Below are 17054 nucleotides of genomic sequence, written 5' to 3'. Positions count from 1 at the left end.
TGAGAAGAATGAGTATTCTGTTGTTTTAGGGTGGAATGTTCTGTATATGTCTATGAGGTCCATCTGGTCCAATGTTTCATTCAATGCTCTTATTTCTTTATTAATTTTCTGCTTCGATGATCTGTCTATTTCTGAGAGAGGCGTATTAAGATCTCCTACTATATTGTATTTATATCAATATGACTCTTTATCTTGATTAATAGTTTTCTTATGTAATTGGGTGCTCCCATATTGGGGGTGTAGATATTTACAATTGTTAGATCATCTTGGTGGATAGTCCCTTTAAGAATTATGGAGTGTCCTTCTGTTTCTCTGACTACAGTCTTTAGTTTAAAATCTAATTTATCTGATATGAGAATCGCTACCCCGGCCTTCTTTTGAGGCCCATTGGCATGAAAGATTCTTCTCCATCCCTTCACTTTCAGTCTGGGTGTATCCTTAGGTTCAAAATGGGTCTCTTGTAGACAACATATGGATGGGTCCTGTCGTTTTATCCAATTTGCAACCCTGTGTCATTTTCTGGGCGCATTTAGGCCATTCACATTGAGAGTGATTATTGAGAGATAGGTTTTTATTGACATCGTGTTACCTTTGAAGTCTTTCTGTCTGTAGATTGTTTCTATATTTCTGTTCAATGATATTCTTAGGATTTTTTCTCTTTTATAGGACTCCCCCTTAATATTTCCTGCAGTGTTGGCTTGGTGGTTGCATAGTCTTTTAAGCCTTGCCAGTCTAGGAAACTCTTTATCTCTCCATCCATTTTAAATGTCGCACTGTCTCTCTCTTAATCTTAACTTAAAACTTAATCTTAAATCTTAAAAAAATCTTAAAAAAAAAAAACCTTAGTGAAACTGAGGGAAATGTTAAGGCCAGGGGCTGCCCTCTGGTCAGGGAACTACTGCTCTTCAGCCAAGCCACTCTCCTTGCCTCCTCCTGCAGCCCTCTTTGCCCTCTCCCCTCCCCTCTTCTCTTTCTGAGCTCAGCTGCTGGGTGTTCTCTATCACTGATTGGTTTTCAGTCTCCTCCCTGGGCAGAATGTCAGCGCCCACGAAGAGCCTCTGGGGCTGGGGAGGGGATGCAGGTGTGGGAGTTGAGGGAACTAGCGTTGCCCCTCCAATGCAGGGTGGCAGGTGAGGTCTAGGGGATCCGATCCCTGGAGAAGTGGATTGGGCAGATGAGGAACTGGGGGCTAAGAAAGCAGTCGGCCTCCAGGGGACTCACCGAGGCTGAAATGCCTGTCCAGAATACACAGTGCACTTCCTCCTTTCCCTGGAGCCTGACTCCATTTGCATTTCTGAGTAACATCCCTGTGCCTTCTTGCTGCAGGAGCTGTCCTTTTCCCTCTGGGCTGTCAGAAGGTGGAGAAAGAGATGGGCTGGCAACAATCTCTGCAAGAATCCGATCCGTCCAAAGTCCGCACCATTTACCTCAATGAACCCCTTAGGAACAGTTTCTGCAAAAACTGGATCAGGTGAGAAGGGTGTGTGGCTGGGAGGTGAGGAAGGAGGAAGAAGGTGGGGTCCTCACCTGCCAAAATTACTTGGTGTGGATGCTTCAGGCTTTAACACTTGTCTCAGACCTTGAGAAATGTGAACTCTCAAGTCCACCAGCACCAAAAGGCTGTGTTGTCATCTCACCCGCAAGGTTTCTTACTCTGAGGTCGCCTCTCCTCTCACTGTTCATGGCAACACCGTGCAACACACTGGCATCTGGGAGCTCTCTCTAGTAATACCTACCGGGGAGGTAAAGTGTTTTCCAGGGGAACCTCACAGATCTGCTGATTTCTCCACCAATATCTTCTATTGGGGAATGGAGCATGAGGCTTCTTCTTCTTTTTTTTTAACTGAAGTTTAATTAATATGCAGTGTTATGTTAATTTCAGGATTACAATGCAGTGATTCAACAGTTCTATACATTACTCAGCGCTCATCAAAAGGACTGTACTCTTAATCCCTTTTACCTATTTCATGCAACCACCCCCCCCAGTCACCTCCCTCTGACAACCACCAGTTCATTCGCTGCATTTGAGTCTCTGATAATATTCTGTTGTATATATGCATTATATCTTTACCCGTTGAACTATGGATGGACACTTGGGTTGCTTGCATATCTTGGCTATAGTAAGTAATGCTGCAGTAAATGTAGGTGTAAATATAGGTGTGCATATATTTTGTGAATTTGGGTTTTTGTTATCTTTGGGTAAATATCCAAAGTGAATTAGGAGATCATATAGTAATTATACTTTTAATTTTTTAAGGAACCTCCATACAGTTTTCCACAGATTGGCTGCCCCTATCTGCATTCCTAGGAACAGTGTTCAAGGGTTCCTTTTCCTTCACATCTTTGTTATTTGTGTTTTGTTTTATTTTAGCCATTCTGACATGTGTAAGGTGATATTTCATTGTGGTTTTAATTTGCATTTCCCTGATTATGAGTGATGTTGAGCATCTTTCTGGCCTTCTTTGGAAAATTGTCTATTTAGGTCCTTTGGCCATTTTTAATCAGATCGATTGTGGGGAAGTGTTAAATTGAATAAGTTCTAAATATATTTTGGATGTTAATCTCTAACTGATATGATATATCATTTACAAATACTTCTCCCACTCAGTAGAGTGCCTATTTGTTTCATTTATGGTTTCTTTCACTGTTCAGAAGCTTTTTATTTTGGTGCAGTCCTGATAATTTAATTTTGCTTTTGTTTCTCTTGCTAGAGAAGATGTATCTAGAAAAATGTTTCTACATCCCATACCAAAAAATCAACTGCTCATGTGGTCTCTGAGGAGTTTTATTGTTTCAGGTCTTACATTTAGATCTTTAATCTATTTTGAGGGTTTTTTTGTGTATAGTCTAAGAAAGGGGTCCAGTTTCATTCTTTTGCATTCAGCTTCCAGTTTTCTGAGTACCATTTCTTAAAGAAACTGTCTTTTCCCCCATTGTATATTCTTGTCTCCTATGTCATAGATTAAGTGATCATATGTGTGGTTTTATTTCTGGGCTCGGATTCTGTTCTGTTAATCTATGTGTCTGTTTTTGTGCCAGTACCATACCGCTTTGATTACTGCAGCTTTATTGGAAATCTTGAAATCTGGGACTCAGATATGTCTAGCTTTGTTCTTCTTTCTCAAGATTGCTTTGGCTATTTGGGGTCTTTTGTGGCTTCATACAATTTGAGGACTATTTATTGTAGTTCTGTGAAAAATACTGGTGTTTTGATAGCTATTGCGTTAAATCTATAGATTGCTTTGGGTAGTATGGACATTTAAAAAATGTTAATTCTTCCAGTCCTTGAGCATGAAATATCCTCTCCTTGTTTGTGTCATCTTCAGTGTCTTTCATCAGTGTTTCATAGTTTCCAGAGTACAGGTCTTTTACCTCCTTGGTTAAGCTTATTCCTAGGTATTTTATTATTTTTTGGTGCAATTGTGAATGGGATTTTTTTTTCTTGATTTCTCTTTCTGCAACTTCATTATTAGGGTATAGAAACACGGCAGATTTCTATATATGAATTTTGTATTCTGCAACTTTACTAAATTTATTTCTCAGTTCTAATAGTGTTTTGGTGGAGCTTTAAGTGTTTTTCATATATGGTACGTCATCTGCAAATAGTGACAGTTTTTCTTCTTCCTTATCAATTTGGATACCTTTTCTTTCCTTTTTTTTTTTTTCTGATTGCTGTGTCTAGGACTTGCAGTAGTATTTTGAATAAAATTGGTGAGAATGGACAACCTTTTCTTGTTTTTGATCTTAGAGGAAAAGCTGTCAGTTTTTCACTGTTGAGTATAGTGTTGGCTGTGGGTTTTTCATATAAAACCTTTAGTATGTTGTGGTATGTTTCCTATGAACTATTTTGTTGAGAGTTTATATCAAGAATAGATGTTGTATCTTGTCAACTGCTTTTTCTGCATCTATTAGGATGATCATATGTTTTTATCCTTTTCCTTGTTGCTGGGATATATCACACTAATTGATCTGCACATATGGAACCATGTCTGGAATAAATCTTACTTGATCTTGGTGAATGATTTTTTTAAAGTGTTATTGGATTCCATTTGGTAATACTTTGTTGAGGATTTTTTAATCTATTCTCATCCGGGATATTGGCCTGTCATTTGCTTTTTTGCAGTGTCTTTATCTGGTTTTGGTATTAGGGTGATGCTGGCCTTGTAGAATGAATTTGAAAGTATTCCTTCCTCCTCTTTCTTTTGTTCTTTTTTTTTTTTTTTTTTTGAATAGTTTGAGAAGACTATGTACAAATGTTTGGCAAAATTCACCTGTGGAGCTATCTGGTCCTGGACTTTTGTTTGTTTAGAGTTTTTTGGTTACCAATTCAATTTCAATATTAACAATCTCTGTGTTCAAATTTTCTATTTCTTCCTGCTTCAGTTTTAGAATATTGTATATTTCTAGAAATTTACCCATTTCTTTTAGGTTGTCCAATTTTTGGCATATAATCTTTTCATAATATTCTTTTATAATCCTTTGTATTTCTGTGGTGTTGGTTATTTCTCCTCCTTCCTTTCTGATTTTATTTATTTAAGTCATTTTTTTTCTTGATGACTCTGGTTAGAATTTATCGATTTTTATCTTTTTTAAAGAACCAGTTCTTGGTTTCATTTATCTTTTTCTAATATTTTAGTCTCATTTTATTTTCCACTCTAATCTTGATTGTTTCCTTCCTTCTACGAGCTTTGGGCTTCACTCTTTCTTCTTTTTCTAGCTCCTTTAGGTATAAGTTTTGTTGTTTGAGATTTTTTTTAAACTTCTTGAAGTAGGCTTGTATCACTATAAACTTCCTTCTCAGAAACTTCCTTCCTTACTGTGTTCCAAATACTTAGGCCATTGTGTTTTCAATTTCATCTGCCTCCGTGTATTTTTCGATTTCTTCATTTATTAGGTGCACATTATTTAGCCTCCATGTGCTTGTGGGTTTTTTTGTTTGCTTCCTTGTTTTTTGTTTTTTAAAGATTTTATTTATTTATTTGACAGAAAGAGCATGAGTGGAAAGGAGGGGGAGAGGGAGAAGCAGGCTCCCTGCTCAGGGCTCAATCCCAGGACTCTGGGTTCATGACCTGAGCTGAAGGTAGATGAGTAACTGACTAAGCCACCCAGATACCCCATGCTTGTGTTTTTCAGTTTGCTTTTTGTAATTGATTTCCAGTTTCATATCATTTTGGTCAGAAAAGATGCTTGATATTATTTTAATCTTCTAAATTTATTGAGACTTCTTTTGTGGCCCAACATATGGCCTACTCTAGAGACTGTTCTATGTGCACGTGAAAAGAATGTATATTCTGCTGTTTTGGATGGAATGTCCTGTTTTGTTTTGTTTTTTAATATTTTATTTATTTGACAGAGAGAAATTACAACTAGGCAGAGAGGCAGGCAGAGAGAGAGAGAGGAGGAAGCAGGCTCCCTGCTGAGCAGAGAGCCCGATGTGGGGCTCCATCCCAGGACCCTGGGATCATGACCTCAGCTGAAGGCAGAGGCTTTAAGCCACTGAGCCACCCAGGCACCCCAGAATGTCCTGTTTATATCTATTAGGTCCATCTGGTCTAATCTGGTTCACAGCTACTGTTTCCTTGTTGATTTTTCTGTCTGGATCATCCATCCATAATGTAAGTGGTGAGTGGAAGTCCTGTGCTATTAATTGTATTACTATCAGTTTTTTCCTTTACTACTGTTAATGTTTGCTTTTTGTGTCTAGGTGCTCCAATGTTGAGCACATAGATATTTACAATTGTTATATCCTCTTGTTGGATTAATCCCTTTATCATTATATGGTGTATTATGTATTGTCTCTTGCTATAGTTTTTGTTTTAAGGTCTATTTAGTCTGATATAAATATTGCTAACCCAGGTTTGTTTGTTTTTGTTTTTTAAGCTTCCATTTTCTTGGTATGTTTTTTCATCTCTTCACATTCAGTCTGTATGTGTCTTTAGGTCTGAAGTGAGTATCTTATAAGCAACTTACAGCTGAGTCTGTTTTTATTTATTCAGGACCCCACATATTTTGATTTGAACATAGTCCATTTACATTTAATTATTGATAGGTATTTACTTATGGCCATTTTTCAATTGTTTCTGGTTGTTTTTGTAGTCCTTCTCTGTTCCTTTCTTCTTTTCTTGCTCTCTTTCCTTATGGTTTGATGGCTTTCTTTAGTGTTATACTTGGATTTCTTTCTCTTTATTTTTTGTGTAACTATTACAGGTTTTTGATCTACGGTTACCATCAGAATCATATAGATGATGTCTTATGTATGTAGCAGCCTAGGTTAAGTTGATAGTCACTTAAGCTCAAACACCTTCTGAAGGCACTAAATTTTTACTCCCCCTGCCCATGTTTTATGTATGTCATATTTTGTCTTTTTATTTTAACCAGTTTATAGATAATTTTGCTACTTTTGTCTCTCTCTTTTTTTTTAAAGATTTTATTTATTTGACAGACAAGTAGGCATAGAGACAGGTGGGGGGTGGGGGGAAGCAGCCTCCCTGCCAAGCAGAGAGCCAGATGCAGGGCTCAATCCCAGGACCCTGGGATCATGACCTGAGCTGAAGGCAGAGGCTTTAACCCACTGAGCCACCCAGGCGTCCCTTTTGTCTCTTTTTAATAAAGACTTTATTTATTTGAGAGAGGGAGAGAGCAAGCACAAGCAGAGGGAGGGGCAGAGAGAGAGAGGGAGAAGCAAACTCCCTGCTGATTGGAGAGCCTGACCTGGGGCTCAATACCAGGATCCTGAGATCATGACTTGAGTCACAGTCCAACATGTAACCAATTGAGCTACCCAGGTCCCCCTTTTGTCTTTTAACTTTCATAGTCACTTTATAAGTGATTAATCTACCTTTACTATGTTTGCTTTTACCTGTGGAATTTTTTCCTTTCATAATTTTCTTCTAATTATGGCCTTTTCTTTCCACTTAAATAATTTCCTTACACATTTCTTGTAAGTCTACTTTAGTGGTGATGAACTCCTTTGAATTTTGTTTGTCTGGGAAACTCCTTATCTCTTTTTCTCTTCTGAATAGTAAACTTGCTAGATAGAATATTCTTAGTTGTAGGTTTTTCTTTTATTTCTTTTTTTCCTTTTAGCGTCCTGTGTATATGATGTTACCTCCTTTTGGCCTGCAGTTTCTGCTGAAAAGTCATCTTTTTTTTTCTTTTTTAATTTATTTTCAGTGTAACAGTATTCATTGTTTTTGCACCACACCCAGTGCTCCATGCAGTACGTGCCCTCCCTATTACCCACCACCTGGTTCCTCAACCTCTCACCCCCTGCCCCTTCAAAACCCTCTGGGTGTTTTTCAGAGTCCATAGTCTCTCATGGTTCATCTCCCCTTCCAGTTTCCCTCAACTCCCTCTCCTCTCCATCTCCCCATGTCCTCCATGTTCTTTGTTATGCTCCACAAATAAGTGAAACCACATGATACTTGACTCTCTCTCTGCTTGACTTATTTCACTCAGCATAATCTCTTCCAGTCCCATCCATGTTGCTACAAAAGTTGGGTATTCATCCTTTCTGATGGAGGCATAATACTCCATCGTGTATATAGACCACATCTTCCTTATCCATTCGTCTGTTGAAGGGCATCTTGGTTCTTTCCACAGTTTGGTGACCGTGGCCATTGCTGCAATAAACATTGGGGTACAGATGGCTCTTCTTTTCACTACATCTGTATCTTTGGGGTAAATACCCAGCAGTGCAATTGCAGGGTCATAGGGAAGCTCTATTCTTAATTTCTTGAGGAATCTCCACACTGTTCTCCAAAGTGGCTGCATGAACTTGCATTCCCACCAACAGTGTAAGAGGTTCCCCTTTCTCCACATCCTCTCCAACACACGTTGTTTCCTGTCTTGCTCATTTTGGCCATTCTAACTGGTGTCAGGTGGTATCTCAATGTGGTTTTAATTTGAATCTCCCTGATGGCTAGTGATGATGAGCATTTTTCCATGTGTCTGATAGCCATTTGTATGTCTTCATTGGAGAAGTGTCTGTTCATATCTTCTGCCCATTTTTTGATATGATTATCTGTTTTGTGTGTGTTGAATTTGAGGAGTTCTTTATAGATCCTGGATATCAACCTTTTGTCTATACTGTCATTTGCAAATATCTTCTCCCGTTCCGTGGGTTGCCTCTTTGTTTTGTTGACTGTTTCCTTTGCTGTGCAGAAGCTTTTGATCTTGATGAAGTCCCAAGGCAGCATGGTACTGGCATAAAAACAGACACATTGACCAGTGGAACAGAGTGGAGAGCCCAGATATGGACCCTCAACTCTATGGTCAAATAATCTTCGACAAAACAGGAAAAAATATACAATGGAAAAAAGACAGTCTCTTCAATAAATGGTGCTGGGAAAACTGGACAGCGATATGTAGAAGAATGAAACTCGACCATTCTCTTACACCGTACACAAAGATAAACTCGAAATGGATAAAAGACCTCAATGTGAGACAGGAATCCATCAGAATCCTAGAGGAGAACATAGGCAGTAACCTTCGATATCAGCCATAGCAACTTCTTTCAAGATATGTCTCCAAAGGCAAAGGAAACAAAAGCGAAAATGAACTTTTGGGACTTCATCAAGATCAAAACCTTCTGCTGAAAAGTCATCTTATAGCTTTCTGGGGGTTTTCCTTGTATATAACTCTACTTTCTCTTGCTTTAAAAAAAATTCTCTATCATTACTCTTTGGCATTTTAATTATTGTATGTCTTGGTGTAGATATCCTTGGGTTCATGTTGTTAGGGACTCTCTCTGCTTTCTATATCTTGATGTCCTCATATTAGTTATTTTCAGCTATTATTTCTTCAAATAAACTTTTTTCCCCCTTCTCTTTATCTTTTCTAGGATCCCTATAATGTAAATGTTGTTACACTTGATGATACCACAGAATTCCCTTATCCTAGTCTCATTTTTTGTTATAGTTTTTTCTTTTTGTTGTTCAGCTTGGTTGCTTTCCAATACCATATCTTTGAGACTGCCAATCTGTTCTGCATCCTCTAACCTGCTTGTGGCTGCCTCTAATGTGTTTTTTATTTCTGTTATTGAATTCTTCGGCTCTCACTGGGTTTTTATATTTTCTGTCTCTTTGTTGAAGTTCTCACTGAGTTCATCCACTCTTTTCTCAAGTCCTATGAGTATCTTTATAACCATTACTCTGAAAAAAATTTTTTTAACCTGGCATATTATTTTTGTTTCATTTTGGTCTTTTCCTGTGATTTTTGTCTTGTTCTTTCATTTGTGGCATATTCTTCTGTCTCATTTTGTCTAACTCTCTGTGTCACCTTCTGTGTATTAAGGAGGTTGATTACATCTCCTCGACTTGAATGTAGTGGCCTTCTATAGAAGAGTGCTGCATATAGTGCAATCTCCCTTAGTCACCAGAGCCACATCCTCCAGGGGTGTGCAAAGGTGCAAGCAGCCCTGTACACAGGGCTGCTTGCACCCTCCTCTTATGGTGCCTCCTCAATTACCCTTAGTTCAGCCAGCTGCAATGACCCATTGTTCCTTCTGTTTGCGGACAGGGTTTTCCCCCTGCACTGTGGAGAGACCTGTCTGTGGCTATTGTGGCCTAGCTGTTTGCATATAGCCTCACTGCCAGAGCTGCAGGTGCACAGTAGGGCAGGGCTTTCCTTCTGCATAGCTGGCTAAGAGGCCTGGCTGCAGAAATTGTGTGCATGTTGGAAAGTGGGCTTATCTCTCCTCTCTCCAGAGCAAGAGTCACTTAGAAGTGGTGCTGGTCCCTGTGGGAGTTGCTTGCCGGGTGTAGTGGGACAGGAGATGTTTTTTGGTAGGATGGTAGGATGCCTGCTGAGGAATCAAGCAGGTTGGATGGGGAGGGTACCCAGGGGAATGTGAGGGTGGGGCACCCTAATGATAGCAACGTAAATGAAGAGTATTTCTGGCTCCCACAAACATCTGGCTATCTAGGCTGTGGAAGAGAAAGAGGAAATGGCCTCCACTAGCACTCTTGTTCCTAGAAAAAAATCTCTTGCATGTTCCTACTCGTCCAGCACATGTTCTAACATTAGTAAATAAATCTCCTTCCTGTATACTCCATGTGCTTCTCATACTGTTGCTTCTGTGTTGGGTCTTGGGTTGAGTTTAGTATACTGGCTCTTTCCCTCATTCTCTGGCTTTCCCACAGCTATGCATGCTGAATTGTACAGCTCTTGGATTGAAGGCCTGATCAAAGCCAGATTTTGGGGGACTCATCAGGATGGGTCCCCCACGTCTGGGGATCCCAGTATGGGATCAGTGTTCTGCCCCCTGTTTGTGGTTAACTGTGCTGAGAGCTTGGTTCCCAACTGCAACTCTGCCCCTCCTGCCCTTTTTGGTGTGGCTTCTGTGATGGAGCTGTTATCTTGGTGTGTTTGTCTGACAAGTTGAACTCCGGATCTCCCTATTCTGCTGTCTTCCCCAAACTCCTGGTCTTTCTGATTTTAAAATATAAAAGATTCATTAGAAAACAAGAAACACCCCTGAGATGATTTTCTTTGTCCATAACATAGCTTAGGCATTTGGGAAGATTGATGGATTTAAGATAACTTTTAGTGAGAGGTGCCTGGGTGGCTCAGTGGATTAAGCCACTGCCTTCGGCTCAGGTCATGATCTCAGGGTCCTGGGATCGAGCCCCGCGTCAGACTCTCTGCTCCGCAGGGAGCCTGCTTCCTCCTCTCTCTCTGCGTGCCTCTCTGCCTAGTTGTGATTTCTCTCTGTTAAATAAATAAAATATTTTAAAAAAAGAAAAAAAAAGATAACTTTTAGTGATAAAGAACCTGTGAGGGAGAAAAGTGAGAAAAATTGGTGGCTTTTATTATCCTTGAACTATAAGATGAATGTTTAGAAGTTCTGTTACAAGAATTACAGGCCATTAGAAAATGTGGAATACATCTTGCTTATGTACTGTCTTCATAGTACTTAGTTCCTGAAATGGGGAAAATTCTTTCTTTATCCCAACATTGTTTTCAGATAGCAATGAATGTTTTTAAAAATGGCAAAAAATCTTTAGAAAAGAGTGTTCTACAGCAATATTTTATCCACTTCTGGGTTTTCCTTTGGTGTGTTTAGAGTTCCCAGTGTTAACTGCTAATGGTATTTTTCTTCTTCACCTACAGCACAGCCAAGTACAGCGTTTGGTCATTTCTTCCTCGATATCTGTACCTGCAGTTTAGCAAAGCTGCTAATGCTTTCTTCCTGTTCATTACTATATTGCAGGTAATATTTCTGAATTCATTATTAGATTAAGCTTTTTAGTAAAGAAAATACTAGCATCTTATTTAGCTGAATTAAGAATTTGATGTAGGGAATAAACTCAAACACTGTAAGAAGAGAACTCTCTCCTTACAATACTCATTAAGACACTGAAACTCCCATTGGGGGCTGAAAAACATGTTGATGCCTAATGTATGAATTGGTCCACAGTTCTTCCTGATTTAGATCACTAATGAGATATTATTGGACTGCATTTTATAATTTATGCCACCTCCGTGATAGGATAATTTTAATATATTTAAAGGAATAGTTTAAAGAAAGTCCAGATGCTAGTTTAAAATAGCTAATTTTCTTTTCTTCTTTTTTTTTGTATTTCAGTAAAAACAGTTAATGTGAGATCTACCTCCTTAACAATTTTAAGTGTACAATACAGCAGTGTTCCCCAAAGACATCTGTTGTACAGGAGATCTCTAGAACTTAATAATTTTGCATAACTAAAACTTTATGCTCATTGAATAACAGCTCCTCATCTCTCCCTCTCTCCAGCCCCTGACACCACCATTTTACTCTCTGAGTCCATGAATCTATGTCAGATGTCTCATAAGTGGTCTTATGCTGGATTTGTCATCTGTGCCTGGCCCATTTCACTTGGCATAATGTCCTCAAGTTTCCTCCATGTTATTACGTGTGGCAGGCTTTCCATCTTTTTAAAGCCTGAATAATATTCCGTTGTGTATATGCCACACTTTCTTTATCCAGTCATCCACCAACAGACAATGAAGTTGTTCCCATACTTGGCTCTGGTTCTGCTATGAACGTGGGAGTGCTGCTGTGTCTCCAAGCTCCTGATTTCAACTCTTGGATAAGTACCTAGAAGTGAGATTGCTGAACCATATGGTAGTTCTAGTTTTAATTTTTTGAAAAGTCTTCATATTATTTTTCTGTAATAGCAGCACCATTTTCTGTTCCCACTGGATGTGTACAAGGGTTCCAATCCTTTCACATCCTGATGAACACTTGTTACTTCTTGTTATTTTTTATTGTTTTGCTAACAGCCATCTTAACTTGTGTGAAGTGATGTCTCACTCTCACTGTAGTTTGGAGTTTCATTTGATGATTAGTGTGATGTTGAGCACCTTTCTTGTACCTCTTGGCCATTTGCAGGTTGTCTTCAGAGAAATGTCTATTCAGATCCTTTGCCCATTTTGACTGGATTATTATTACTACTACTATTTTTCTCATTGAGTTGAAATTCCTTGTATCAGGTGAGGGGGGGCTTCAAATATTTTCTCCTATTCTGTAGGTTGCCTTTTCATTTTGTGGATGGTTCCCCTTGCTGTGCAGAAGCTTTTCAGTTTGATGTGGTCCCCCTTGTCTATTTTTGCTTTTGTTACCTGTGTTTTTGGCATCCTAGCTGAGAAATCATTGCCAAGACCAATGTCTAAAGCTTCCCCTCTTTTAGGAATAACATCTTTTCAAAAACAGTTAAATTCAAGGCTTTTCATAATTTGGTTTGTGCCTGTTTATTCAGTCTTGTTTGCATCATGAACCTACAATGCAACACAATCCAAGAGGCAAATCTCCTCACAATTCCCCAATTTTCTTCCTAGCTCTAGACCTTGGTTCATTCTGTTACCTAACCCAGAAGGCACTCATCTGGTTGTACGCTATCCATTCTCTTAAAGGCACATCTCAAAGTCCCCTTCTTTCAAATGTCACAAAATGCCGCACTCCATGCCGATTTCCCCCATCTTTATCTTCTGCAGCAATGATCGGTGTTATACATTAAAACTGATTTTATTTTTCCTGGAAAACTCTAAACTCCTTCAGAATAGAAATAGTGCCTTCAAAATGGCCAAGCTTTGGGATAAGAATTTAATGAACTGTTGGATTGAACTTCAACAGAAGATAGGCATTAGTGAACATGTGCAGTCAAATGCTCTACCACTGGCATTAGTGAACATTTCTAGAGGTCATGTAAGTGTATAGCAAAATCTGTGCATGGAATTAAGAACTCAAGGATGAATGATCAGACATAGTTCCTACCTTTGGAGAACTGGTAGTCCTTTTTTTTTTTTTTTAAAATATTTATTTGTCAGAGAGAGAGCAAGAGCACAAGCAGGGGGAGCACCTGAGGGAGAGGGAGAAGCAGGGTTCCTGCTGAGCAAGGAGCCCGATGTGGGACTCAGTCCCAGGACCCTGAGATCATGACCTGAGCCAAAGGCAGATGCTTAAGTAACTGAGCCCCCCAGGCAGTCCCATGGAGAGCTGGTAGTCTAAACATACAAATACTTTAAGAAATATTTATAAATTATTATGGGAGCACAGGCCTCTTTGGGCTGGAGTGTGAGTGGTTCCGGAAAAGCTAGTGAGAAAGAAGATGACATTTGAGCCAAAGATTCGGGGAGGAGGAGTCTAACAGGAAGCAGAGGGCAGTGGACGAAGGGACCTTTCAGCCGCAGGAGACTGGGTGAGAAAAGGCATGGGCACAGGAGGCGCTGGTTGCCTTTTAGAAGAACCGGGGACCGAAGAGGGGAAGGGAAAGAGGTAAAATTTTCTTTGAGAACATTTTACATATTTTGAATTGTGAAAATTTAGCAAGTATGAAATTTTTTTCTCGTGGATGGCGCATCCTGGAAACAGTAAACATTTTGTTTGGCATGGAGAGTAGGAAAGAATCTGAAGATGTCAGGTGAGATCAGGATATAAGAAGCTTAGTGCTACATTCAGAAGCTTGGACTGTGTTCGAGGGAGAGGAAAAGGGCAGTGACAGTCAGGAGCTAGAGTGAAGTGACCAGCTCTGGTTAGGCTTAACCAAGGAAGAGACAGAGGCCTGTGAGTGACAAGACTGGCTTGGAGGTACACTGCAGAGAGATGGAGAAGAGGGACAGACAGGAATTATTTGAAAGGCAGATTTAACTGATAGCCTAAGCAATCCTAAAATTTCTCCCCTTTTTCATCGGTTCTCAATTGCTTTTATTTTATTTTATTTTATTTTATTTCTTTTGATTTCATTCTATTATTATTTTTTAAAGATTTCCTTTATTTACTTGAGAGACAGAGAGAGAGAGAGAGAGAGAGAACATGAGCAGGGAAGGTGGGGAGGGCACAGAAGGAGAGGGAGAAGCAGGCTCCTCACTGTGCAGGGAGCCGTACCGGGACTCGATCCCAGGACACGAGATCATGACTTGAGCCAAAGGCAGATGCTTAACCCACTGAGCCATTGAACTGCCCCCTTAGATTGCTTTTAAGGTAATTATAAGAATTATTGAGAGTTTCAAAATAGACACTATTTTGCTACAGGGACAAATTATAAGCAAGCAGGAAATAAGGCAGCCTAGAGAGTACACACAGGCCCAAGTTTGGAAACATAAGCCTAAAAGCTGGTCTAAATCTGGAAACCTAGAGACAGTCCAATCTAGGACCTCACCTACCCTTTTGTCCATCAGGAAACTGTCACAGCCTCTTTATCACTTTGTTTCTCATATCCTGTTTGTTTGTTTACTTATTTAGAGATTGTGAGCAAGGGTGAGTGGGGGAGCGGGGAAGACAGAGGGGAAGAAAGAATCTAAGGCAGTCTCCACGCTCAGTGCAGAGCCCCACACAGGGCTCGATCTCACAACACTGAGACCATGACCTGAGCCGAAATCGAGAGTCAGCCACCCGGGGTCCCTACTTTATTTCTGCTATTTTAAACAGTGGGGGATAGACCTAGAGTTGTCTCCGTAGGAAATTATGAGAAATATTATTCTCCAGCTTCTCCCAAAAATTTCTCTTGTGCCTCAAAAAGAAGGTTCAGTTAACTGACCTTTTGGATTTAATTCTTTTGAAGGGATGCTATTTTAGACTCTTAAGTTTTGAACTATTCTCTTCGAAATGTGGTAAATGCATTGTACTAGAAAGATGACATAATGGCCCAAGTGTTAAGCAGTCGCTCTGGTGGAGTTTCCATAACGTAATGTTTAGTCTCATGCTTCAGGGAGGGTTTGATATGTTAAGAGTCTCCTTCCTCTTTTTATTTAACAGCATGTGTTGTTCCTACGTCCCACGTATGCTACTAGTAGCCTGACTTTTAGTGTCAAGCAAAATATAAGATTCATCATAAGATTCACGGTAACTCTGATTGTTTCTGCAGCAAATTCCAGATGTGTCTCCGACGGGAAAATATACAACTCTCTTGCCTTTGGTGATTATTCTTATGGTTTCAGGCATCAAAGAGATTGTAGAAGATTATGTAAGTTCACTCTTAGTGAAATGTTCTCAGAACTATTGCCTTGAATAGAAGAGGCATAGTTGTTGTTGTGGTGTTGTTCTCAAGCTTCTTGTTGGAAGTGGTATAATTCTTTAAAACTGTAGTTGATGTGAAAAACCAAAGTTTTAAGGTTTCAAATCATAAATTGTGTGTGTGAGTGTGTGTGTGTGTGTGTGTGTGTGTGTGTGTGTGTGTGTGAGAAACCAGTAGGATTTAATTGTGGTCATAAGATGTATCTTTGAGGAATCGCCAGGTTTACACACTTCACAGCACTCACGATAGCACATACCCTCCCCAGTGTCCATAGCCCCCTCCCCCTCTCCCAATCCCACCTCCCCCCAGCAACCCCCAGTTTGTTTTGTAAGATTAAGAGTCATTTATGGTTTGTCTCCCTCCCAATCCCATCTTGTTTCATTTATTCTTCTCCTATCCCCCTACCCCGCCATGTTGCTTCTCCATGTCCTCATATCAGGGAGATCATATGATAGTTGTCGTTCTCCGATTGACTTATTTCACTAAGCATGATACGCTCTAGTTCCATCCACGTCGTCGCAAATGGCAAGATTTCATTTCTTTTGATGGCTGCATAGTATACCCCTGGGGATAAAAATACATTATATGTTTATTTAAAAAAAAAAATTTGGAAGGGGAGGTGAACCATAAGAGACTATGGACTCTGAAAAACAACCTGAGGGTTTTGAAGGGTCAGGGGTGGGAGGTTGGGGGAACAGGTGGTGGGTAATGGGGAGGGCACGAATTGCATGGAGCACTGGGTGTTGTGCAAAAACAATGAATACTGTTACGCTGAAAAAATAAATAAAATGGAAAAAAAAAAGATGTATCTTTGAGGATATAAGGCAACCAGAAAATCCTAACTGGCTAAAAGGGTCAGTAATTGTGCAGTGACTTCATTTCTCCTTTAACCTTATCACAGATACAATTCCCCCCACCTCCAAGATTTTATCTGTTTCTTAGAGAGAGAACAGAAGCAGGGGGAGGGCAGAGAGGGCGGAGTGGGCAGCACGGGCAGCAGGCTCCCCAGCTGAGCAAAGGAATCAGGTGCAGGACTCTATCCCAGGACCCTGAGATCATGACCTGACCCAAAGGCAGATGCTTAATTGCCTGAGCCACCTGGGTGTCCTTACAGATACAATTTCACACGAGCCTACAGATTTTAGCAGTAAAGGAAAAGAGAGAGATTTAGTATTGCTTTCCATTGGTTCTGACCCTACCTGCTACAGCTGGGCTCACTCTGGTAGGATCCCATTTTCCTCACTCACAATCCTTAATGCTCATTTTCCAAAATTGCTAGCTATTGCTATTCTAATGTTTCTGCCTCATTCCACCATATCTTGTAAAGATAGGTCATCAGTAAAATCTATTCGGTTGCTGGTCTTTTGATTGCTTTATACTATGAAAGAATTTTTCAAACTTAATCAAAAGCCTTGGGCTAAACTGGGGCATAATTCAAGATTGCTAATTATGTGTTTAGCTAGAAGGATGGTCATTGAAAGTGATATATAATATGCTGATGTTTTAAGTAGCACTTCACTATGTAGGAGGCACTGTGTTGTATGTATTTACATGTGTGTA

The 17054-nt window shown here is 39.8% G+C and overlaps 1 protein-coding gene across 1 annotated transcript in view; it reads left to right on the top strand.

Moving 5' to 3' along the window:
* Positions 1–1035: 1035 nt before the first annotated feature.
* The window catches only part of LOC123925269 (phospholipid-transporting ATPase IB-like), a 207669-nt gene continuing 191650 nt past the window's right edge, over positions 1036–17054 (top strand). Inside the window, exons 1-4 of the mRNA XM_045978516.1 lie at positions 1036–1081; positions 1327–1471; positions 11113–11212; positions 15345–15443. Of these exons, the coding sequence (XP_045834472.1) occupies positions 1036–1081; positions 1327–1471; positions 11113–11212; positions 15345–15443 (390 nt within the window). The remainder of the gene's footprint in view (positions 1082–1326; positions 1472–11112; positions 11213–15344; positions 15444–17054) is intronic.

This window comes from Meles meles, chromosome 14 (genome assembly GCF_922984935.1).
Source record: "Meles meles chromosome 14, mMelMel3.1 paternal haplotype, whole genome shotgun sequence".
Classification (NCBI taxonomy): Eukaryota; Metazoa; Chordata; class Mammalia; order Carnivora; family Mustelidae; genus Meles; species Meles meles.
Note: the sequence above shows the minus strand (reverse complement) of the source record. Positions and strands in the feature narration are given on the sequence as shown.